General features: G+C 38.5%; 2 protein-coding genes and 3 long non-coding RNA genes across 7 annotated transcripts in view; all 5 read left to right on the top strand.

Moving 5' to 3' along the window:
* Window positions 1–7,241: 7,241 nt before the first annotated feature.
* On the top strand, window positions 7,242–10,812 carry LOC127522723 (CMRF35-like molecule 5). 3 transcript variants are annotated; one of them, XM_051912999.1, is made up of 8 exons: window positions 7,242–7,992; window positions 8,645–8,768; window positions 8,916–8,966; window positions 9,076–9,186; window positions 9,332–9,373; window positions 9,519–9,617; window positions 9,802–9,851; window positions 10,586–10,812. In XM_051912999.1, exons 2-8 carry the CDS (start codon window positions 8,693–8,695, stop codon window positions 10,661–10,663), a joined length of 507 nt encoding a protein of 168 aa, XP_051768959.1. In that variant the 5' UTR covers window positions 7,242–7,992; window positions 8,645–8,692; the 3' UTR covers window positions 10,664–10,812. The 3 variants fall into 3 exon arrangements, 2 of the variants coding, with proteins under 2 accessions (XP_051768959.1, XP_051768958.1); XM_051912998.1 differs by having other exon boundaries at window positions 8,460–8,768; XR_007932660.1 differs by having other exon boundaries at window positions 7,244–7,992; window positions 8,460–8,768; window positions 9,076–9,208.
* A 1,118-nt stretch (window positions 10,813–11,930) lies between these two features.
* Window positions 11,931–12,983, top strand: LOC127522741 (uncharacterized). Its single transcript, XR_007932678.1, has 3 exons — window positions 11,931–11,995; window positions 12,479–12,787; window positions 12,898–12,983. It is a non-coding gene; the product is annotated as an uncharacterized LOC127522741 (long non-coding RNA).
* Window positions 12,984–13,800: 817 nt separating this feature from the next.
* LOC127522734 (uncharacterized) lies at window positions 13,801–14,833 on the top strand. Its single transcript, XR_007932669.1, has 4 exons — window positions 13,801–13,872; window positions 14,253–14,357; window positions 14,447–14,481; window positions 14,596–14,833. It is a non-coding gene; the product is annotated as an uncharacterized LOC127522734 (long non-coding RNA).
* A 1,987-nt stretch (window positions 14,834–16,820) lies between these two features.
* LOC127522733 (uncharacterized) lies at window positions 16,821–18,328 on the top strand. The gene is made up of 4 exons (XR_007932668.1): window positions 16,821–17,033; window positions 17,323–17,409; window positions 17,823–17,900; window positions 18,234–18,328. It is a non-coding gene; the product is annotated as an uncharacterized LOC127522733 (long non-coding RNA).
* A 5,295-nt stretch (window positions 18,329–23,623) lies between these two features.
* Window positions 23,624–23,959, top strand: part of gdf11 (growth differentiation factor 11) — an 82,256-nt gene continuing 81,920 nt past the window's right edge. Inside the window, exon 1 of the mRNA XM_051913484.1 lies at window positions 23,624–23,644. Within this exon, the coding sequence (XP_051769444.1) occupies window positions 23,624–23,644 (21 nt within the window). The remainder of the gene's footprint in view (window positions 23,645–23,959) is intronic.

The raw sequence follows: 23,959 nt of genomic DNA, 5'->3' as shown, positions 1-23,959 counted from the left end.
AAGGTGTTGCTAGGCGGTTGCTAGGGTGTTCTGGGTGGTTGCTAGGCGGTTGCTATGGTAACCTGGGTGGTTGCTAGGGTGTTGCTAGGCAGTTGCTAAGGTACTTGGGGTGGTTTCTAAGGTGTTGCTAGGCGGTTGCTAGGGTGTTCTGGGTGGTTGCTAGGCGGTTGCTATGGTAACCTGGGTGGTTGCTAGGCGGTTGCTAGGCAGTTGGTAAGGTACTTGGGGCAGTTGCTAAGGTGTTGCTAGGCGGTTGCTAGGGTGTTATGAGTGGTTGCTAGGCAGTTGCTATGGTAACCTAGGTGGTTGCTATGATGTTACTAGGTGGTTGGTAGTTGTCACAGATGGTTACTATGGTGTTTTTATAGAGTTCTTAGCATGTTCTTAGACACTTTAGCAATTAGCTAATCACTATTAGCATGTAGCTATTCACTGCTAGCATGTTTAGCATGTTGGAAGTCCAGTTTGCTAGCATGAGTCAAAAGAGCCAACCGCCATGTCTCTACGATGCTCTGATGCAGAGATATAGGTCTTGCTAAACGGTTGCTAGGGTACTCTGTTTGGTTGCTAGGGAGTGGCTTAGCGGCTGCCAATGATGATACACCAAAGGCTGCTTGCCAATATAAGCCAACCGCCATGTCCCTACGATGCTCTGATACAGAGATATAGGTCTTGCTAAACGGTTGCTAGGGTACTCTGTTTGGTTGCTAGGGAGTGGCTTGGCGGCTGCCAATGATGATACTCCAAAGGCTGCTTGCCAGTATGAATGATATAAATCAACCCCCATGCCTCTATGATATTCAGATTTGAAGATATCCCTCTATGCTTTGGGTTGCTAGGGTGCTCTAAATGGTTGCTAGGGCGTGGCTATGAAGTCTTAAAGGTGATTCGTGATTGGCCGTTTGCTCTCCCGAGTCAAATGAGCCCACCTTCATGTTCCTATGACACTTCTATCCAAAGGACTATCTTTGATCTTTTTGAATGGAAGTCTATGGAACCTGTTGCTATGGTGCTCTATATGGTTGCTAGGGCGTGGCTTAATAGCTTCACATTGATCCTGAGAGACTGATTGGTTGCCTGAGTGAAATGAGCCCGCCCCCTTGTCTCTATGACACTGTGATCAATAGTGAGAGATGTGAGTGAGTGAGAGAAAGGGTTCTAAGGCCCTGCGTGTGTGAGTGTGTGTGAGAAAGTGACAGTTGAGATTCAAATTTCTGAACATTCCGCCATTGAAAGTCAATGGGACTTTTTTGGCCGCTTTTTCGCCCCCTGTGCGAACATCGTTGGGCCGATCGCTTATAAAAGTCATAGCACACCTCTCCTCAATGAGCCGGTCGATTTGACACCTCATTCATGGGTCTAGGACAAAAACTGCGGGACAAGTTACGCGCCGAAGTTTTTGTCCAGAAGAAGAAGAATAATAATAATAATAACTAGAATGTACATTTCCTGAAGAAAATGTGAATGGTGCTTGCAGTGGCAAAACTCGCCACTCAGTTGTTAGGGTGCTGTAATTGGTTGCTAGGGCGTGGCTATGAAGTTGCTGTGTCACTACCTATTGGCTGGCCGAGTCAAAAGAGCCCAGCCCCAAGTCTCTATGACCTTCTGATCCAAAGATATGATCTCACAGATTTTGTCCCAATATTAAGTCTATGGGACTTTTTTCAGCTGATTTTTTGTCCGCTGGGCAAACTTCGTACACCCGATCGCTTAGAAAAGTCATAGCACACCTCTCCTCATTAAGCCGGTCGATTTGACACCTCATTTATGGGTCTACGACAAACGGTGCGGGACGAGTTACGCGCCAAAGTTTTGTCCAGGTGAATAGTAATTACAATACTAGAATGTACATTTCCTGAAGAAAATGTGAATGGTGCTTGCAGTGGCAAAATTCAGCACTCGGTTGCTAGGGTGTTTCTAGGCAATTGCTAAGGTGTTCTGGGTGGTTGCTAGGCGGTTACTATGGTAACCTGGGTGGTTGCTAGGGTGTTGCTAGTCAGTTGCTAAGGTACTTGGGGTGGTTGCTAAGGTGTTGCTAGGCGGTTGCTAGGGTGTTCTGGGTGGTTGCTAGGTGGTTGCTATGGTAACCTGGGTGGTTGCTAGGCGGTTGCTAGGCAGTTGCTAAGGTACTTGGGGTGGTTGCTAAGATGTTGCTAGGCGGTTGCTAGGGTGTTCTAGGTGGTTGCTAGGCGGTTGCTATGGTAACCTGGGTTGTTGCTAGGCGGTTGCTAGGCAGTTGGAAACGTACTTGGGGCGGTTGCTAAGGTGTTGCTAGGCGGTTGCTAGGGTGTTCTGGGTGGTTGCTAGGCGGTTGCTATGGTAACCTGGGCGGTTGCTAGGCAGTTGCTAGGCAGTTGGTAAGGTACTTGGGGCGGTTGCTTAGGTGTTGCTAGGCGGTTGCTAGGGTGTTCTGAGTGGTTGCTAGGCGGTTGCTATGGTAACCTGGATGGTTGCTAGGCGGTTGCTAGGCAGTTGGTAAGGTACTTGGGGCAGTTGCTAAGGTGTTGCTAGGCGGTTGCTAGGGTGTTATGAGTGGTTGCTAGGCAGTTGCTATGGTAACCTGAGTGGTTGCTATGATGTTACTAGGTGGTTGGTAGTTGTCACAGATGGTTACTATGGTGTTTTTATAGAGTTCTTAGCATGTTCTTAGACACTTTAGCACTTAGCTAATCACTATTAGCATGTAGCTATTCACTGCTAGCATGTGTAGCATGTTGGAAGTCCAGTTTGCTAGCATGAGTCAAAAGAGCCAACCGCCATGTCTCTACGATGTTCTGATGCAGAGATATAGGTCTTGCTAAATGGTTGCTAGGGTACTCTGTTTGGTTGCTAGGGAGTGGCTTGGCAGCTGCCAGTGATGATACTCCAAAGGCTGCTTGCCAATATGAATGATATAAATCAACCCCCATGCCTCTATGATATTCAGATTTGAAGATATCCCTCTATGCTTTGGGTTGCTAGGGTGCTCTAAATGGTTGCTAGGGCGTGGCTATGAAGTCTTAAAGGTGATTCGTGATTGGCCGTTTGCTCTCCCGAGTCAAATGAGCCCACCTTCATGTTCCTATGACACTTCTATCCAAAGGACTATCTTTGATCTTTTTGAATGGAAGTCTATGGAACCTGTTGCTATGGTGCTCTATATGGTTGCTAGGGCGTGGCTTAAAAGCTTCACATTGATCCTGAGAGACTGATTGGTTGCCTGAGTGAAATGAGCCCGCCCCCTTGTCTCTATGACACTGTGATCAATAGTGAGAGATGTGAGTGAGTGAGAGAAAGGGTTCTAAGGCCCTGCGTGTGTGTGCGTGTGTGAGAAAGTGACAGTTGAGATTCAAATTTCTGAACATTCCGCCATTGAAAGTCAATGGGACTTTTTTGGCCGCTTTTTCGCCCCCTGTGCGAACATCGTTGGGCCGATCGCTTATAAAAGTCATAGCACACCTCTCCTCAATGAGCCGGTCGATTTGACACCTCATTCATGGGTCTAGGACAAAAACTGCGGGACAAGTTACGCGCCGAAGTTTTTGTCCAGAAGAAGAAGAATAATAATAATAATAATAATAATAAGTATGCAGGAGAACAATAATGATGCTTTGCCAGAGGCAAGCACCATTAACTAGAATGTACATTTCCTGAAGAAAATGTGAATGGTGCTTGCAGTGGCAAAACTCGGCACTCTTGATTAGCATGATGCTAACATAATTAGCATGTTGTTAGCATGTTTTTAGCAAGATGCTAACATGATTAGCATGTTGCTAGCATGATGCTAGCATTCTTGCCATGTTGCTAACATGTTTTTAGCAAGATGGTAACATGATTAACATGTTGCTAGCATGTTTTTAACAAGATGCTAACATTATTAGCATGTTGCTAGCATGATGGTAACACGATTAGCATGTTGCTAGGATGATGCTAACACAATTAGCATGTTGCTAGCATGATGCTAACACGATTAGAATGTTGCTAGCATGATGCTAACACAATTAGCATTTTGCTAGCATGATGCTAACACAATTAGCGTGTTGCTAATGTGATTTTGGCAAGATGCTAACATGATTAGCATGTTTGCTAGCATGATGCTAACGTGATTAGCATGCTACTAGCATGATGCTAACTCAATTAGTATGCTACTAGCATGATGCTAACACATTTTTACTTGTTTGTGTCATGTATAAAACCTAAGCTAATTGCTATTAGCACGTAGCTATTCACTGCTAGCATGTGTAGCATGTTGCAAGTCCAGTTTGCTAGCATGAGTCAAAAAGAACCAACCGCCATGTCTCTACGATGTTCTGATGCAGAGATATAGGTCTTTCAAAACGGTTGCTAGGGTACTCTGTTTGGTTGCTAGGGAGTGGCTTGGCAGCTGCCAATGATGATACTCCAAAGGCTGCTTGCCAATATAAACCAACCCCCATGTCTCTACGATGTTCTGATACAGAGAAATAGGCCTTGCAAAATGGTTGCTAGGGTACTCTATTTGGTTGCTAGGGAGTGGCTTAGCAGCTGCCAGTGATGATACTCCAAAGCTGCTTGCTAGTATGAATGATATAAACCAACCACCATGCCTCTATGATATTCAGATTTGAAGATATCCCTCTATGCTTTGGGTTGCTAGGGTGCTCTAAATGGTTGCTAGGGCGTGGCTATGAAGTCTTGAAGGTGACTCGTGACTGGCCGTATGCTGCACCGAGTTAAACGAGCCCACCCTCATGTTTCTATGACACTTCCATCCAAAGATATTCCTTTGATCTTTTTCAATGGAAGTCTATGGAACTTGTTGCTATGGTGCTGTATATGGTTGCTAGGGCGTGGCTTGATAGCTTCACAATGATCTTGAGAGACTGATTGGTTGCCTGAGTAAAATGAGCCCACCCCCTTGTCTCTATGACACTGTGATCCAGAGTTATGTTCAATACAAAATCCCTATGTAATTTACCATAGTAGGAAAAACACACTGTTTTATGGGCACGGCTTCACCATAGTAAGTCTATGGGGCCACTTTGGGCAGCTCTTGCACCCCAGGGGTACAACTTACATCCCATTTTGAGGTATGGTCTGACAGAGACTGTCAGCCTCTTCAAACGTGGTAACCCACATGTTTCTACGAAATTCTTGTTAGGAGCTATGACTCGTCAAAGTTTGTTGCAATGTTAAGTCAATGGGATTTTTCGGCTACTTTTTCGCCCGCCGGGCGAACATCGTACACCCGATCGCTTATAAAAGTCATAGCACACCTCTCCTCAATAATCCGCACGATTTGACACCTCATTCGTGGGTCTAGGACAAAAACTGCGGGACAAGTTACGCGCCGAAGTTTTGTCCAGAAGAAGAAGAAGAATAATAATAATAATAATAATAATAAGTATGCAGGAGAACAATAATGATGCTTTGCCTTTGGCAAGCACCATTAATAATAATAAGTATGCAGGAGAACAATAATGATGCTTTGCCTTTGGCAAGCACCATTAATAATAATAATAAGTATGCAGAAGAACAATAATGATGCTTTGCCTTTGGCAAGCACCATTAATAATAATAATAAGTATGCAGAAGAACAATAATGATGCTTTGCCTTTGGCAAGCACCATTAATAATAATAATAATAATAAGTATGCAGGAGAACAATAATGATGCTTTGCCAGAGGCAAGCACCATTAATAATAATAATAATAATAAGTATGCAGGAGAACAATAATGATGCTTTGCCTTTGGCAAGCACCATTAATAATAATAATAAGTATGCAGGAGAACAATAATGATGCTTTGCCTTTGGCAAGCACCATTAATAAATAAACCACAACAATGATATTTATTTAAATATTATTATACTGTTAACTATTAAAGCCTATTAAGTGATTCATGTGACATAAAAAAATGTATCTGTATTATTATATAACAGTATATGTACTGCTTAATTCATAAATGCAGTTTTCAGATGAATGTGCCAATGTATAAGTGTAATAACAACCAAATTCAGGTTGATCTTTGTTGTTGTTTGTTTTTTAACCAGCTAACAAGATCACTGAAGTTTCAACGATCAGCTCATTTTCAGTCAGGAGTGAATCAGAAATGAATCCGTCCAGCAGAATCACAGACCATCAGATCTCCTCAACAGGTCACTTCATCTCTTACTTATACTCTTTCTGTCAACTTCTAATCATTAATTTTCTTTGAGTTGTCTGTTGGAATTAGAGTTGAATATTTGTTTATTGAGAGAGTGAAATTTCCCTTTCCATTTTTGTCATTTTGTTGAGCTGAGTATCTACCCCTAGTGTTGTATTCTCGTCACTGCACCTAGATAACACCTGTAGGGTCCTGCTTAAAGGGATTTAGGCTACGTTCACAGTCAGTCCAAATCTGATCCGGCACTTTGCATCAGCACAACCTTTTCAGCATGTTCCCTATAAGAATGTCTGACGTTTACATTTTACGTGGCATGAGAAAGTCACATAAACCATCAGAAATCCGATCAGAGTGGTCAAAATGGATTTACAGAAATGCAATTTGAATAGGATTTCAAACCACATATGATTGTACCTTGAAATTGATTTGTAAAAATCGCATTTCATGAGATTTTTGGCCGTTCAAACTTGCTAAATCTGATCGGATTTCAATTGGATATGCACAAAAATAGGATTTGGACTGACAGCCTGAACATAGCCTTAGTAGTCAACTAAGATGCCTGTCAGTAAACACACAAACAGTGTTCAACTGCATTGGGGTAAGTTGCTTTGTCAATTTTCTTTTTTTGTTTCTCTCTTTAGTCAAAATCTTGGATAGAAATAAATGGATTACACTTACCTCAAGTGTGTTGACTTGATACTGGCTGGCACAAAACCAATTATTTTGTAATGCAAGTTTTTTGTTATTTATTTTATATATTTTATTTTATTTTATGCTATATATCTGTACATGGCATTTCCTGGTCAGATGTTAAATTCAGAGGTTCAAGGTTTGTCAGGTTAGTTTCATCTGTGCACCCCTGCTGGTAAATGTCATAACTGCATCTGTTGTCATAAAGCATCTTTCGTCATGATGACTATTCAAAAGTAGCTGTATACTATTAACATTTTTCCATAAGTGGTTAATTATGCTTGTACTTAACCTGTTGAAATGTACAAAATGTAATTTAGTAGTAAAGTAGAAAAGCAGCAAAAGGGCATCAGAAATCATTCAAACATGTTAAAGACAGATGGAAACAGAGAGGACAGGAAAACAGGTTGTGGTTCATGAATAATTCCCTGGTCAAAACTGAGAGGCGTTTTCACACCTAACACCACATAGACACACTTGACTCTCAACATATGATAGATGAGAAACAAATGTGTTATTTTACTCTCTGATAGATGAGAGCAGTATTATTGGGTGTTTGAGTTTCAGAAAGTCGTTTGAGGAACTGCTGAGAGAAAATATTATTTACAGTTTCTATAAACAACAGTGTTTTGCCATGCTGTCGATTACCGCAGAAAATAACTCTAAAAAGCATTTTCTATTCACCTCAATGCTTTTTCATTTGTCCTTTTCAATCAAGTTTTGGCAAGGATTGATTCTTTAAAAGTGGATGCTTAACATTAACATGTTTTTTTTTATTTTTTTTTTTTTTTATGTAATGTAGTAGTAGAAAAAGAGCAAAAGGGCATCAGAAATCACTCAAACATGTTAAAGACAGATGGAAACAGAGAGGACAGGAAACAGGTTGTGACTCATGAATTCACTGCTAATTTCCTGGTCAAAACTGAGAGGCGTTTTCACAACTAACAACACACGCAAACACAGACACACAGTCAGTGAACAGTAGAGTTTGACTCTCAACACGTGAGACAAGAAACAAACGTATTATTTATTCTCCACCAATAAAAGAGCACAGTATTATTGTTATTTACGTTTCAGAAAGTTGTTTGAGGAACTACTGAGAGTTTCAGACTGATTCTCTGAACTGAACTGATAAAGAAATGAAATTCCCGCTGACAGTTTGTGTGTTTCTGCTGACGGGTAAGAGCTCAAGATCTCTGATAAAAGTGTTTATTATCTATTATTATAGCTTATTTATCAGTGTACATGAGTAAAGCAGTGTGTGTGTGTGTGTGTGTGTGTGTGTGTGAGTGTGTGTGTGTGTGCACATGTTTGTGACATCAGGACACAAATTTGTATAATGACATGGGTATGACATAGGTATTACAAGGAGAGGGTGACTTATGAGGACATTACCCCATGTCCCCATTTTTCAAAAGGCTTATAAATCATACAGAATGAGTTTTTTTGAGAAAGTAAAAATGTGCACAGTTTCCTGTGATGGGTAGGTTTAGGTTGGTGGGTACGTTTGTACAGTATATAAACCATTACGCCTGTGGAATGTCCCCACAATTCACAAAAACAAACCTCTGTGTGTGTGTGTGTGCGTGTGTGTGTGTGTGTGTGTGTGTGTGTGTGTGTGTGTGTGTGTGTGTGTGTTTGTGCAGTGATCAGGTCACTGTCTGTGGACATTACAGTGAGTGGAACGGAGGGAGAACCAGTGAGCATTAACTGCCCTTATCCAGGAGGATATGAAAACTCTTACAAATACTTCTTCAAAGGAGCTTACAGAGAGAGTGTCATTATACTACAATCTCATGGAAAAAAGTCCTCACCCAGATTCTCACTGCAGGATGATCATAAGACCAGATCATTTACAGTGACCATCAGTGACCTGAAGATGGAAGATGCTGGACGGTACGGCTGTATCGCTGGATGGGGAGAATATAAACAAATCCAGCTGAATGTGATCAGAGGTACCTGATATGCATTGAAAACAAACAACAACAACAAAAACAATAAAACAATCTGCTTCATCATTCATGTTTATGCTTCATGCTGTAGTTAATGATTGTATTATTAATGTATTTGTGTCATTTGTATGGTGTGACCTTGTTTCTCAGCTCCACAGAGGCCAAAACCTGTCCAGATCTCAACATCCACCTTCTATCCAGGTGCCTAATATTTAATATTAATCTTCCAGCTCAAGTTTCTCTTCAAATAAATCCATGATTATGTGCATTAATGTGTCAGTATAACAGCTCAGTCTTTATTCTCCTTCAGATCAAACTATCAGCTCATTTTCAAACACGCCGCCCTATCTGAGAACATCAGACACAAACCCACAATCCAGCAGCATCACGATCACAGACCATCAGATCATCTCTTCAGCAGGTTCATCTTCTGACCTTCATCTGTCAGTGATATCCTTTACTTAAAATAACAATAATATAAATAATACTAATAATATGTCTGTCATTTACTGCTGATGTCTTCACCTGACACACGTCTCTCTGGACTATATTTCTCTCACATGAAGTGAACTTTACATCACATCGTCCATCAGAACAGGAAGTGAAAGGTCAGACAGATGGTTGCCATGGCAACATGACTTTTCAATAGTCCTCATATTCCTTTTTTTTTTTCCATTTAAGTCTTTCATTTAATCGTTCTGTGAACCAGTTTCTATTCTGATTCTCCTGACTGTTTCCTCTTGTATGTTTCAGCTTCAGTTGTGATTATCGTCACTGTGGAGGCTTTGGTTTTACTCCTGATAGCAGTTCCACTTATTATAGTGGCTGTGAGAAAGAAAAAGAAGAATAAAAGTAATATTTTACACTAAACAGTCCTTTTATCTGATTTTTCAGTATTTTGAGGAACAAAAAACTGAAGAGTTGGGTTTGGGATAACATGTTTGAGTATCTAAATTAAAGGATCTTATAATTATGAACTATAAAATAACTGATGAAGTGAGTATCTAAGAAAGACTAACATTGATCTGTTTCACAGGTCTGCTGTCGTCCTCCACTGTAGAGTTTAATCCAGTGTTTTATGAACAGGTGAGTGATCAGAAACTGATGATTATGGTTATTTATTTCACTCAAGGTTTACAGTAGTAATTGTGTTAGCAGTTTCACTGAAACAGTCAGATTTTATTTATTGCTCAACAGTGTAATGACACTGAAACAGAGGACTGTGATGGCAGTGATTTTCAGACATTGTGTGTGAATTATTATATTCATGTGTTAAAACTGTAAACAGATTTATTTTCTCTGTTAACTGTCACGTTTGCTTCATGTTCTTGTTGTCAGGTCTTTTATTTTGAAGTTTAGTCACAGTCATGTTTCCTGTCATGTGTTTCTCTTGCTCCTCATGTGATCCTGTCATGTGCTTCCCTGTTCATGTGTTGTTCTGATTGGTTCCCTTGTGTATGTGTCATGTTCTCATTGGTTTCATGGTTTGATTATGAACAGGTGTTCATTGTTAGTCATTAGTCTCTCTGTATATATAGCCCTCATGTTTCATTGTTCTCTTGTCGAGCTTTGTTCCCTGTAACCGCTGTTGAAGAGTCTCTTAGTCACGTCACGTCACGTCACGTCAAGTTCATGTTTATTTTTTATTTTCATGTTTAGATTCATTCATTAGGTTCATGTTAAGATTATCATCAAGTCTAGTTCAAATCATCATCTTGTCTTGTCTTGTTTGTCCTGGATAATCTTTAATTAGCTGCACTTGGGTTCGGCTCGTCTACAGTGTCCTCCGTTACACTAATTCTTGTTTCCTGTGACTGTAGATCAAAGACACTGGACATCACTGTAATCCAGAGGACAGAGACACAGAAATAACTGTATTTTACAGCTGTGGTTCATAAACTATTGTCATATATAATATAATATAATATAATATAATATAATATAATATAATATATAGCTACCAAATTATCTTCATCCTTCTCATCATTTTCATCGTTTTACTGAACATGAGTCATAATAAAGCTTGTTTTGTCTGTTCATTATCAGATTCATCTTCATGACTTGATTATTTGGTCATTTGTGTTTTATTGTAATCATCATTAATGTGGCAGTTTTACATTTGATTCTGGATATGGATCATAAAATAAATGTATTCTTTTTTTAAGCTGAAAGTCTCATGAGATTCTTTCATTCTGCAGTTTAATGGGCAAATTAAATCATGTTATTCTGGATTGCAAGTGTAGCATGTATTTTATTTCATTATTACTGTTATGTATGTCTGCAGTTATTAATGTGTATATGGATGTTCAGTTCAAGGTTTGTCAGGTTAGTTTCATCTGTTCACTCCTGCTGGTTGATGTTGTAACTACAATAATCTGCTGCCAGAGAGCATCTTTCTCCATTCATGACTTCAAAAGCAGCTGCATATTCTGATAATTCATTAAATCAATATAAATCCAGCCATTGAGATGCTAATGCTAAGGATAGCTTTATCAACATAATACTAAAAAAGCCTTTTGAGATGTCTGTGACACACACTTGCCAAACAAGAAGTGAAACTACAGCCACAGGAAGAGCTTTGATGCTTCAGCTGAACACACAAACTACATTTCCCACAATGCAACTCTTCTCCCAGAGCTCATATGATGGAGAAATTGTGATCTTAATGTTATTATATATTATAATATATTAAATATTATTTACACTTTCTGTAAATGTCAGCGTTTTTGCCCATGCCGTCGATTACCACAGAAAATAACTCTAAAAAGCATTTATTATTCATCTCAAAGCTTTTTCATTTGTCCTTTTCTATCAGAGTTTGGCAAGGATTGTTTCTTTAAAAGTGGACGATGTTAACATGTTTTAAATATATTTTAAAAAAAAATGTAATTTAGTAGTAGAAAAGGAGCAAAAGGGCATCAGAAAGCAATCAAACATGTAAAGACAGATGGAAACAGAGAGGACAGGAACAGGTTGTGGTTCATGAATTCACAGCTAATTTCCTGGTCACAGACACACAGTCAGTGAACAGTAGAGTTTGGTTCTCAACACATGAGATGAGAAACTAATGTATTATTTTATTCTCCACTGATAGATGAGAGCAGTATTATTGGTATTTGTGTTTCAGAAAGTTGTTTGAGGAACTGCTGAGAGTTTCAGACTGATTTTTCTGATCTGAACTGATGAAGAAATGAAGTTTCCGCTGACAGTTTGTGTGTTTCTGCTGACGGGTAAGAGCTCAAGATCTCTGATAAAAGTGTTTATTATCTGCTCTTATGTTGTGTTTTTCATTACATGAGTAAAGCAGTGTGTGTGTGTGTGTGTGTGAGTGTGTGTGTGTGTGCACATTTTTGTGACATCAGGACACAAATTTGTATAATGACATGGGTATGACATAGGTATTACAAGGAGAGGGTGACTTATGAGGACATTACCCCATGTCCCCATTTTTCAAAAGGCTTATAAATCATACAGAATGAGTTTTCTTGAGAAAGTAAAAATGTGCACAGTTTCCTGTGATGGGTAGGTTTAGGTGTAGGGTTGGTGGGCGATAGAAAGTACGGTTTGTACAGTATATAAACCATTACGCCTGTGGAATGTCCCCACAATTCACAAAAACAAACCTCTGTGTGTGTGTGTGTGTGTGTGTGTGTGTGTGTGTGTGTGTGTGTGTGTGTGTGTGTGTGTGTGTGTGTGTGTGTGTGTGTGTGCAGTGAGCAGGTCACTGTCTGTGGACATTACAGTGAGAGGAACGGAGGGAGAACCGGTGAGCATTAACTGCCCTTATCCAGGAGGATATGAAAACTCTTACAAATACTTCTACAAAGGAGTTTACAGAGAGAGTGTCCTTATACTACAATCTCATGGAAAAAAGTCCTCACCCAGATTCTCACTGCAGGATGATCATAAGACCAGATCATTTACAGTGACCATCAGTGACCTGAAGATGGAAGATGCTGGAACATACGGCTGTATCGCTGGATGGGGAGAATATAAACAAATCCAGCTGAATGTGATCAGAGGTGCCTGATGTTCATTATTAAACAACAATCTGCTTCATCATTCATGTTTGTTGTTTTATGAATATATTTGTTTAATTTGAATGGTGTGATGGCTCTTCCTCATTTCTCAGCTCCACAGAGGCCAAAACCTGTCCAGATCTCAACATCCACCATTCGTCCGCATACAAACACCAGCACTGAACACGCCAGCACTGAAACACACCAGCAATAAACACACCAGCACTGAACACACCAGCACGAACACACCAGCACAGGTACCTGTACTCACACACACACACACACTGAATACACCTGCAGACATCTACACTCACATGCATTTTGGTGAAAATATTGTTAATGTGAAGTTACTGTGTTTGCATACATAAGTCATAACTTCAATAAAACGTTAATAGTTAGTCTGATTATACTGAATATAGAGATATCAAAGCTTCTATACACAAATCTAATGCTGCATTCATGATCTTGATGCAATTCCTGTAATTACGAGTTTCCAACTAGTTCCACTGCATAGTTCATGTCTTCCTCAATCTTGCACCAGCTTGGAAAGTCTGAATTTCATCAAATCTCCAACTTGGCAAAAAAAACAAAACAAAATGGCAGCAGCTTCAATAGTCAGAGATCAAGTTGTTCCTCAACACTTCAATCAAATGTACAACAACTGAATGTTTGACGTCATTTCACAGCCTGTTTTCTTTAGTTTCTTTCTTTTACAGTTTCTGCATTACTTCACGTGGGTTTTTCATGTATTTGACAAACACTTTTATCCAAAGTGACCCCTGTATCAGTTCAGATAATAAAGCATCTTCTAAATGAGCACTAATGTAATGTGATTATCAGTAATCAGTGTTATGAACAGAAACAAAACCGTTGTTCATATGCAGCAACAGCACAGAGCAAACAATGTAATTTGTGATTTTTTTGGTCTACTGTCAGGGTTTATTATTATTTGTTATTATATTATCACATGAGCGGCTCATTCACACGTCACTGGTGTTTTTCTCTCTGTCAGTGGACTCATCAAACAGAAACTGAAACAAGAGCAACAACAGGAAATACTACAGTTGAACTCCATCAGCCAAACACTCGTAAGCACACTAACTACCCATAATGCAACTCACATCACATGATCACTCTTTGAAAGCAAATTGTTTTGAACATTTGTGGAGACACATTTTATCTCCTGTATAATCATAAAATGATGCACATATCAGCTTTCATGTGGTTAATTCAGTTTGACATCAACCGTAAAGAGAAGTGTTTTCTTCTGAAGAGTTGAGGTTTACCATTGCAGTTTCACTTCAGTTACACTATATAACAACTATATATTTCCAAATTACAATATCTTTAATAGTACAATAATCATGATTTATATCAGTTGTAAGTTTGTTATTGTTCATTTAACAGTATAATCAGAATCAGCAGTGTGATGTTTTATGTAATATCATGTGTTTATCAATGCGTTCAGACCTGTCTTCTGTTGCTGGCGGTCTGGGTTCGGTTCTGCTGGTTCTGACTCTGTGTTCTGGAACGTTCCTCATCCTGAAAAAGAGGAAAAGGAAATGTGGGACAGGTAACAGTTTGTTTGTGACTTAAAAGTCCTGTTTTTAGTGTTTGAATTGATTTGACTTGGTCTTTTTTCTCTATTCATGCTCTATTCAGCTTTATTTCAGCAAAATGTGCAGCACAATACAGAGGTGGGTGTTCAAATCTTTACCTGTAAAAGATCAGAAATACATGTGAAATGATTGTTTATTGATCAATAGAGAGTATTATCTTTGTAAACTAGTAAATTATTGATTGTTTTTCAGACTGACCGCATGTATGAAGATATTCCCAACAGTGATGTCGCCGTGGTAACATCTTCGTCCAATCAGACGCCTGCATCACACCTCGACAACCACCCAGAAGTCTCTGCTGTTTACGCCACAGTAACCAAACAGCAGCCCGATTCAAACCCCGGTCACACCCACTCGACCAATCAGGTGACAGATTCAGACTGTGATTATTATGCCAATATAAAGTCACCTGACCCAACACAGGACAGCGGGACAGAACTGATCTACGTGACAGCAACACATCCACAAAACATCACAACAAACAAGGGTCCGATATATTCAGTGATCAAGAAAAAGACTGTCCACAGACATTGTGAATGATGTTCCAAGTAAAAAATGAAATCTGGTAAAATTTCTTTACTGAATCAATATTTTTGACACACTTTTCTTCACTGTTATAACTATTTTATAAAGTGTATAATATTACTAACCAGAAAAGTTATTTACAACTAAAAGTAAAGTTAATAAAATGTATAAAATTACACATTGTAAAAATGTAAAGTTTTGCTACAAGCAGTGATTATGGGGCAAAACACAAAAGAGTCAAAATTAGCAGCTAAACAAGTGTGTCAGGGAGAATCAGAGCATGAACGTGATGAAGTTTAAGTCTAAAATGCAATAGTGTTTCCAAGATATTGCATAAAACACTCTGCGGCTCCTCTGTATCTTCTCAGGCTCATATAGAACATTACGCTGATGACACAAATCAAATTTGTAATAATATCTTATTGGGTTCATAAAATACAGAATATAACTCCAAAATTCTAAATGGCTGGTATGAGATAATTATATATCATTCAGCTTGATATCAAACTATTGAAGGTCAAAACTATTCTGAAGTTATAGGCAAAATATACATTTTCTATTATTATTTATCAACACTAGGTGGAGCTGTGCTGAAACTCCTCACGTACCCTCAGAGTATGATGGCTATTAAGTGTAAGTCTCTTCTTAATTGAGATGTTGTTCAATGTTGTTCATTAACTTTGACACAGAGAGCAGCAGATTGAAGAGAGAGGGCTATACCAAATCATAAAACATCTTTCTAATCAAATATATGTTATATAAAGCAGTAGTGCAGTTATAATTATCGCAATCACCAGCTGGAGTGAACTTGAGTGCCACCAGGGGGCACTCTATCACAGACTTTTGCCATTCCATTAAAGACTACATCCCCCATAATCCTCTGCCCTGTTTCATCACCACTGATTGTCTACAGCTGTTACTCATTAGCCTCATTAGCTCTGTCTGTTAAAACGTTGTTAACTCTGTCATTCTTTGCTAAGTCTTATATGTGTCTAACTGCATTTCTAAGTGCTTATGTATCCTGTTTCTCCTGTGTCCTGGTTCTTTTGATTCTCTGCCTGTTCCCATGGATTCGCCATTTTGCCTCAGCCCTTTACTCGGCTATTGTTTGGATTGTTTGTTTTTGTATGACCTTTTGCCTGGATGTAGATTATGATTGTGGATTACCCTTTTAATAAACACTGTGTTTGGGTCCTAACCTTTGTGTCTCAGAGCAGTTCTTGACAATAATATTAAATAAGCAACAAGACTGGAATGCTGTGTAAAACACTCACATTTTACATACTGAATAAATGTCACAGATACTCTAACCCCCCTTATTATGAAGTGGATCATCCTTTTCTCAAAGAGTACAACACTGCTTATCTATTCAATAAAGTTTGGTAAGTTGGTTAAACCATTACAGACGTCATGTAGAGCTGATGTGGTTAGAGGAGACAAAAGGGGAAGGAAATGTTCATTTTAGTTACTTATGCTGCTCAGTACAGAAGAGAACGACAGTAAACGTTTGTCACACAGAATTTGGCGTTTTATTTTAGTGAAACTCTTGTCAAAGTTCATCATGTGGGACGTTCTGCTGCTCTTTTCCAGCATCTGTACAGGTGAGTTTGAGACTCTGAGCTCTTTTACACACAGTTTGACATGATCACTTGGTTATAATATGATCATCAAACTCATATTGATGATATTTGTAAGTTATTATTCTGGCCTGCTAATGTCTCATACTCACACATAACAGCTCTATATAATGATATTTGTGTTTCAGCTGTTGTTGTAGGAGCTGCAGATACAGTTACAGGACACAGAGGAGAGAGAGTTGAGATCAGATGCTCATATGAATCTGGATATGAATCAAATTCAAAGTATTTTTGTAAAGGGGACTTTTAATTGTCAAATAATATCATGGTTAAATCAGGATCTCCAGATAAAGACAAGAGATTCTCTCTGACTGACAACACGACGAACAGAGTTTTCACCGTCACCATCACTGATCTGAGAAAAGAGGATGAAGGACAATACTGGTGTGCTGTGAAGAGGACTCTTTTTTTTTTTTGATATCTTTTTAACTGATGTCTATTCAGAGATTTTGTTGCTGGTTAAACAGGGTAAGTGATTAATTTTGTGAATATCAGAAATTAACTGAATGGAAACAAGCTGAGAGTGAGTGACCATGTCAATAATCTTGTAAGTTGACTCATGTCATTGTGTTGAGTTGATTGTCTGCTTAGATTTCAGTGTGTTGAGTGTAAAATACAGCAATGATCCACTACAAGCTGTGCGTTACAGTGATTTTACTGTGGTTAAAGTGTTTTTCTGACATGAAACAGAGTGATTAAATAGAGATTAAATGAAATTTTGTATCCATTAAGTTCCATCTTTCCTGTGACCCTTCAGATAAAAACACCACTGAAGTTTCAACCATCAGCTCTTTTTCAAAAACACAGTCGTCTTTCAGCACAACAGAACTGAATCCACAATCAGGTCAGTTCATCAGTCTGTCACACTATATGACTCTTATTTCTTGAATATTGTGCAAAGTAAATGTACTTTAATGTATTTATGTATGTTAGAGATGTTTCCTTTGAGATGAAATGTGTGTTAAAGGTATTAAAGACTGAAGGTTTAGTCCACAGAAATTTGCTCTAGTGGATTTTCCCTGTTATTAAACATTTGCAAGTTGCTTTGGATAAGGAAGTGTCTTTAAAATGAACATTAAAATGCTTTCAGTAGACAGTAATCTATGTTGTGAATAAAAAAATATATATATACAACATCTATTCATATTTACATGATGTGAATGGTTTGTGTGTGTGAATGTGGAGCTTCGTTTATGTGTTCATGATCTTACTGCATGAGCGGCTTGTTCACACGTCACTGGTGTTTTTCTCTGTCAGTGTCTCATCAAACTGAAAGTGAAACGACAAGAACAACAACAGGAAATACTACAGTTGAACTCCATCAGCCAACCACTAGTGAGTACACAAACTACACTACCCATGATGCAACTCTTTGATCACACAGAATAAGTTCATTTTGGATTTGAAGGCCCATATTCATGTGGTTAATTTGGTTTGACATCAACCGTAACAGAAGTGTTTCCTTCTGAGCTGAGGTTTTACCATTGCAGTTTCACTTCAGTTACACACTATAATTACAATATATTACAATATTTTATAACACTATAATAAAAATGATTTACAGGTATATTGATTTTTTGATTGTTATTGTTCATTTAACAGTATAATCAGAATCAGTAGTGTGTTGTTTATGTAATATCATATCATGTAATATCATGTCCTGTTCAGACCTGCTTTCTGTTGCTGGCGGTCTGGGTTCGGTTCTGCTGGTTCTGACTCTGTGTTCTGGAACGTGCCTCATCCTGAAAAAGAGGAAAAGGAAAATGTGGGACAGGTGACAGTTTGTTTGTGATTATTATTATTATTATTATTATTAATATTAAGTTCTGTTTTTAGTGTTTGAATTGATTCTCTGTTTTCATGCAGCTTTATTTCAGCAAAATGTGCAGCACAATACAGAGGTGGGTGTTCAAATCTTTACCTGTAGAAGATACATGTTAAATTATTGTTTATTGATTAACAGAGAAAATTGTTTATATAAACTAGTAAATTATTGATTGTTTTTCAGACTGACCGCATGTATGAAGAGATTCCAAACAGTGACGTCGCCGCGGTAACATCTTCATCCAATCAGACGCCTGGAATCACACCTCAACAACCACCCAGAAGTCTCTGCTGTTTACACCACAGTAACCCAAACAGCAGCCTGATTCAAACCCCGGTCACACCCACTCAACCAATCAGGTGACAGATACAGACTGTGATTATTATGCCAATATAAAGTCACCTGACCCAACACAGGACAGCAGGACAGAACTGATCTACGTGACAGCAACACATCCACAAAACATCACAACACATTCACAAAACATCAAAACAACGAGGGACCGATATATTCAGTAATAAACCATGAATAAAAAAGTAAAATCTACATTGCTTTAATTATTCAATTTTTCTGTACAAAACATTTATAAAGTGTAAATAAAGCCTGTTCTGCTCCTCTCCTATAGCCGCTGTGTGAAGTGATTCTGGTATGTCAGGGTTGCCAGATCTAAGTAACAAACTAACCCAAATCTAAACATCCAGAACTCAAAATATGACTCTCCTGTACCTAAAATAGATATTTTACAGTCACTGTTATGCATTACAAACAAACAGCTCTGTTCTGTCTGAGTGTTTGTAAACAGTAACAGTCCATCTATTCTGTGTCTTTTGTTCAATAATACGTCATAGATCATAACTGAGTCGTCATTGTTACCAAACAGATAAGATATAATGCTAGAGTTTGCCTTAATATTTCTGTAATACTGGCACATGAGTATAGCCAAACAGCATAGATCATTCATTCACAAAATCAAAACACAAAGTAATGCGCATGCGCACGTGTCGCCCCACTCAACACGCTCAAATAAGCTCCTTTGATTGGCCAAAATCCTCTGGTCTCTGAACAGTGCCGTCCCTGCCTCTACAGGTGCAAAATCACTTTTTCACGTCCTCATTTCACACAGATATGTGGTACAAAATTGAGAGAGCAGGAAAATCTTAGTGAAAAAACTGTGTTTGAGACTCGTAGTGGAGGTGTTTTATGGATTTATGATTTAGCAAGAAAAATATCCAAGAAAAGCAATGCATTTGTGTGACAATATTCTACAAGTGTCCAACTCTTGTTGCATGAATTCACATATTAATTTGCAGATGTGGAGAATTTGTCCATAAATTCACGCATTCAGGTTTTGATATGGGTGTGTGAAGTAAAAACCTTGGTGTTAAATTAACACCGCTGAGTGTTTATATGGGAACCACCAGCAGGCTGTTAAAGTAACACTGAAGCAGAGTTAATTAGATACTTAAGTGATTGAGTGATGAATGAGCATTATTGAAGACACCTGATGATAACAAGCATGAAGTAGCAATAATCCTTTGTTGTCCTTTTGGGCAAAGAATTGATTCAGGTCTTCATTCAGGTTTCAGTTGTTTACTGAAAGTTCTTGCACAATCAAAAACAAACAATAAATTAACTTTAGTCAAAAACTGCACTGCAAGAACTTTCTTTCTTTCTTTCTTAAAGGAAATGTGCCAATATTGAAGGGAGCATCATTTCTTAAAGGTGCTTATGGTAATCCAATAGTAAAACAGAGCAAACCATTACAGAATAAACAGGGGGGTGAACAACGAATGGACATTACGGAGCCCCTAAAGGGACGTGGTGGTGGAAAAAAAATTGGGAAGGGAGGAAATTTGATGTGCTGGTGGAAAAAAAAAAATGGGATGGGAGGAATTTTTATTTTTTCAAATCTTTTGCGTTCCCCCGAGAAACTTTGCGTTCCCTTGCAAAACTTTTGCGTTCCCTCGCAAAGATATTAGGCTTGTTTGAGATGCGTCTAGCCTCGCCTGAAATGTAGGCGAGAGTAGGCGGCTGCAGTGAGGGGAGGAGTGAAAAAAGTGCAGGCAAGACGGACAGTTCTCCGTTCTCGTAGTGGATCAGACACCTACGAGACATAACAACAATACACCCAAAGTACTTGTTATTTATTTTCATTTTAAGGATGCGTGTATCAATCATTTTTATTGTTTTTATATATTTTTATAAATATGATAACAATCACATAACCCATAGAGAGATCGCACTGTGAGAGAGTTTAGTAATATTCACACATAATTTATACACATAAAATCATGATATTAGAGTTTTAAAATCAAACATTTTAAAAAGAGATCAATACATCACGGCTGTTTAAACCAATGAGCATTAAGCTGTGTCGTCAGCAAGTCGTTTCCCATCGTGCTTTTGGTCAGCGCAGTCGGTGGAGAGCAACTGCGCTCGACTGCAGAATCCGATGAGGCCGATCGCCGTCGCGAAACTTTTTTGACACACGGCATGACATCAGAGCAAGGCGGCCCACCCTCGGACACATTTCTAACCGGCAATCATCTCGCGGTGATCACCGGTGATCGGTTCTGCGCAGAATTTGCTTATCTCAAACGAGCCTAATATCGTTCCCTTGCTGTGAGCTCGGACAAACACTTCCTCTCTAATGTCCAGCTGGCTGGAAGTAATGTTTCAATCAGCTCCATACGTTAATAATGCACACAAATAATGCGCAGCTCTTAGAGTTTGAACTTGCTGGACTCAAATATAAAGAAATGCAGTCAGTGCTTAAGTCAAGCAGTTCAGTAAAGTTGGCAATTCGAGCTTCCCAGATCGTTAACTCGTGAGCTAAACGTTGTTAAAACACAAATGCAGCTATTTCCAATCACAGTAACCCAGACAACGAGCTACAACAACCCAATTTTCCTCAAATGTGCTTTATAATAAATTGGTCTCAATGAGCAGGCGGCGGAGAGACGAGTCTGAAGGGACCGTCTGAAAAGTGCAAAACCCAAAACCCTTTTGCTCATTTTATATTATGAAAAATACTAAATAACTTCACTGTAACACATTGTACTGTCACCAAATTCAGTTCATACATCACTGCTCTCCTGCTGGTTGTACTGGAACACTTAGTTTGATAAAAAATGCATAACTTTTATGATTATTAATTATTAAATAATATAACTTCACTGTTATTAGTAAAAATATTAAATAAATTGTAATGCCGTCAAATTCAGTAAGCAATTATAATGCAAAAGCTGTTGTATGTAAGCTGTGTACCAACATCATTTGTGTAAAGAAGCCTTTATGTGCTACTAGCCAAACTAAGTGTTGTAGTACCTATAACAGCAGGAGAGCAGTGATATATGCACTAAATTGGTGATAGTACAATGTGTTACAGTGAAGTTATTGAGTATTTTTCATAATATAAAATGAGAAAAAGGGTTTTGGGTTTTGCACTTTTCAGACGGTCCCTTCAGACTCTCTCTCCGCCGCCTGCTCTTAGAGACCAATTTATATATTAGGCTATAAAGCACATTTGAAGAAAATTGGGTTGTTGTAGCTCGTTGTCTAGGTTACTATGATTGGAAATAGCTGCATTTGTGTTTTAACAACGTTTACCTCACAAGTTGATGATCCGGGAAGCTCGAATCTGTGAATAAATTGCCAACTGAACTGCTTGACATAAGCACTGATTGCATTTCTTTATACTTGAGTCCAACAAGTTCAAACTCTATGAGTCGCGCATTATTTGTGTGCATTATTAACGTATGGAGCTGACTGAAACACTACTGCCAGCCAGCGGGACATTAAAGAGGAAGTGTTTGTCCGAGCTCACAGCAAGGGAACGCAAATATCTTTGCGAGGGAACGCAAAAGTTTTGCGAGGGAACGCAAATATCTTTGTGAGGGAACGCAAAAATTTGAAAAAGAATTTTTCCTCCCATCCCATTTTTTTCCCCACCACCACGTCCCTTTAGGGGCTCCGTAGGACATAAATAGCATCATAACATAGCCTTAGATTAAATCAACTGAAGAAAAAAGACTTAAATCTCTGAAGATCTCAGCAGAGGAGGATTAAACAACTTCACAAACAGCATTACCAGCTTCACTTATTACTAACCAGTTAAGAATTATTGAGAATTAACAGAGGTTCAGTTTTATTGAAAATAATAGTTTGGTTGGATCACCGTTATGGTGATCAGAGTTTGCTTTAAATAGCTTAAAACTGAAAAGTTCTAGCATGTATTGATATCTGTTTGTATCTAAAGTGACTAGAAAGTGACTAAAGTGACTAAAACCCACAGGTTCACTATTAGTAGAGAGACGCTGCACAGACATACAGGATTAATTTACACACACAATCACTCTCTCACTAATGCATTCAAATAAACTTAATCTACTTTATCTGATTTAGAACGAGCATAAATCTGAAAGAAATATAACAACCCATAGGCAAAAGAACTGATAAAAATAAGCTGTTATGTAGGAGCAATATCCTTGTGTCCAGCATTCTGACATTTGCTGCAGCTGAGCACAACAAGGTTCAGGCTTCTCAAGACAATATCAGAGTTTGTTCACAAACTTTAGCCTCTAGTTTAAAATTGTGGCATGTTGCAAAGCATTCCCATCTCTCCTGTTTTTATTAATGGTGTCATTAGCAATTAGTGAACATCTACTCAACATTAATCGCAGAAAAGTCTACTTCAAAAAATCAGGTCATTCAACCCCTAATACACATGTGTGTCAAAAATACCTTCATGACATAGTGCCCACTATGGGTGATGTCAAATACGACACAGCTTTGACACTCCATCTAGATGACCCAATTTGACTGAAATCAGCTGCGAAGAGACTGTGAACTCACAAAAACACTCTCATAAACTTTCACTGTCAATGTATGGCCTTGTTCACTTGAATTGCACTCTCAAACTCTTTGTTTACTTGACAAGTGACTTCATTCTCAGGTGAATGTTCAGTTTTGAGCAAATTTCAAACTTGCCATCCTTAGATTCGTGACAATACTTGACCGGTCCAGTGCTGTGATGTTTTATACTTCATATAAAGAATAGCAGTTTGCTCATTAAAAAAAAGATTTAAAGATTACATGGAATAGCTTATTTGTACTTTTAAAAATAATTTGTCCACCACAGGACAGTTTAAAATGAAGTAGTGAAAGTAAGAACGGGATTAAAACACAAAAGAAAAGCATGTTCAGTTTGTCAGATTAAATGTGCTCTTTTAAGATGTCCTGTAGAGCTGATGTGGTCAGAGATACAAAAAAGGAAGGAAATGTTAATATCAGCTGCTGACGCTAAGTTGTTTACACACTAAGGAAGGGGAAAACCATAGCGTTGGTCACACAGAATTTGGTCTTTCATTTAAGTGAAACGCTTGTCAAAGTTCATCATGTGGGACATTCTGCTGCTGTTTTCCAGCATCTGTACAGGTGAGTTTGAGACTCTGAGCTCTTTTACACACAGTTTGACATGTTCTCTTGTTTTTACTCTGTTATCACATGATCTATATAATCATTTCTGTTTCAGCTGTTGTTGTTGGAGATGCAGATACAGTTACAGGAT

The sequence above is a fragment of the Ctenopharyngodon idella genome, chromosome 11, assembly GCF_019924925.1.
Source record: "Ctenopharyngodon idella isolate HZGC_01 chromosome 11, HZGC01, whole genome shotgun sequence".
Lineage (NCBI taxonomy): Eukaryota > Metazoa > Chordata > Actinopteri > Cypriniformes > Xenocyprididae > Ctenopharyngodon > Ctenopharyngodon idella.
The sequence above is the reverse complement of the archived record's forward strand: the minus strand, read 5'-3'. Positions and strand labels throughout refer to the sequence as shown.

Excerpts from the sequence above, each read along its gene's own strand:
- LOC127522723 (XM_051912998.1), top strand. The coding sequence starts at position 7,953 with ATGAAATTCCCGCTGACAGTTTGTGTGTTTCTGCTGACGG. Across the intron at positions 9,374-9,518 it reads ATCAGAACAGGAAGTGAAAG|CTTCAGTTGTGATTATCGTC; the intron begins GTCAGACAGATG and ends TGTATGTTTCAG. Across the intron at positions 9,618-9,801 it reads AAAGAAAAAGAAGAATAAAA|GTCTGCTGTCGTCCTCCACT; the intron begins GTAATATTTTAC and ends TCTGTTTCACAG.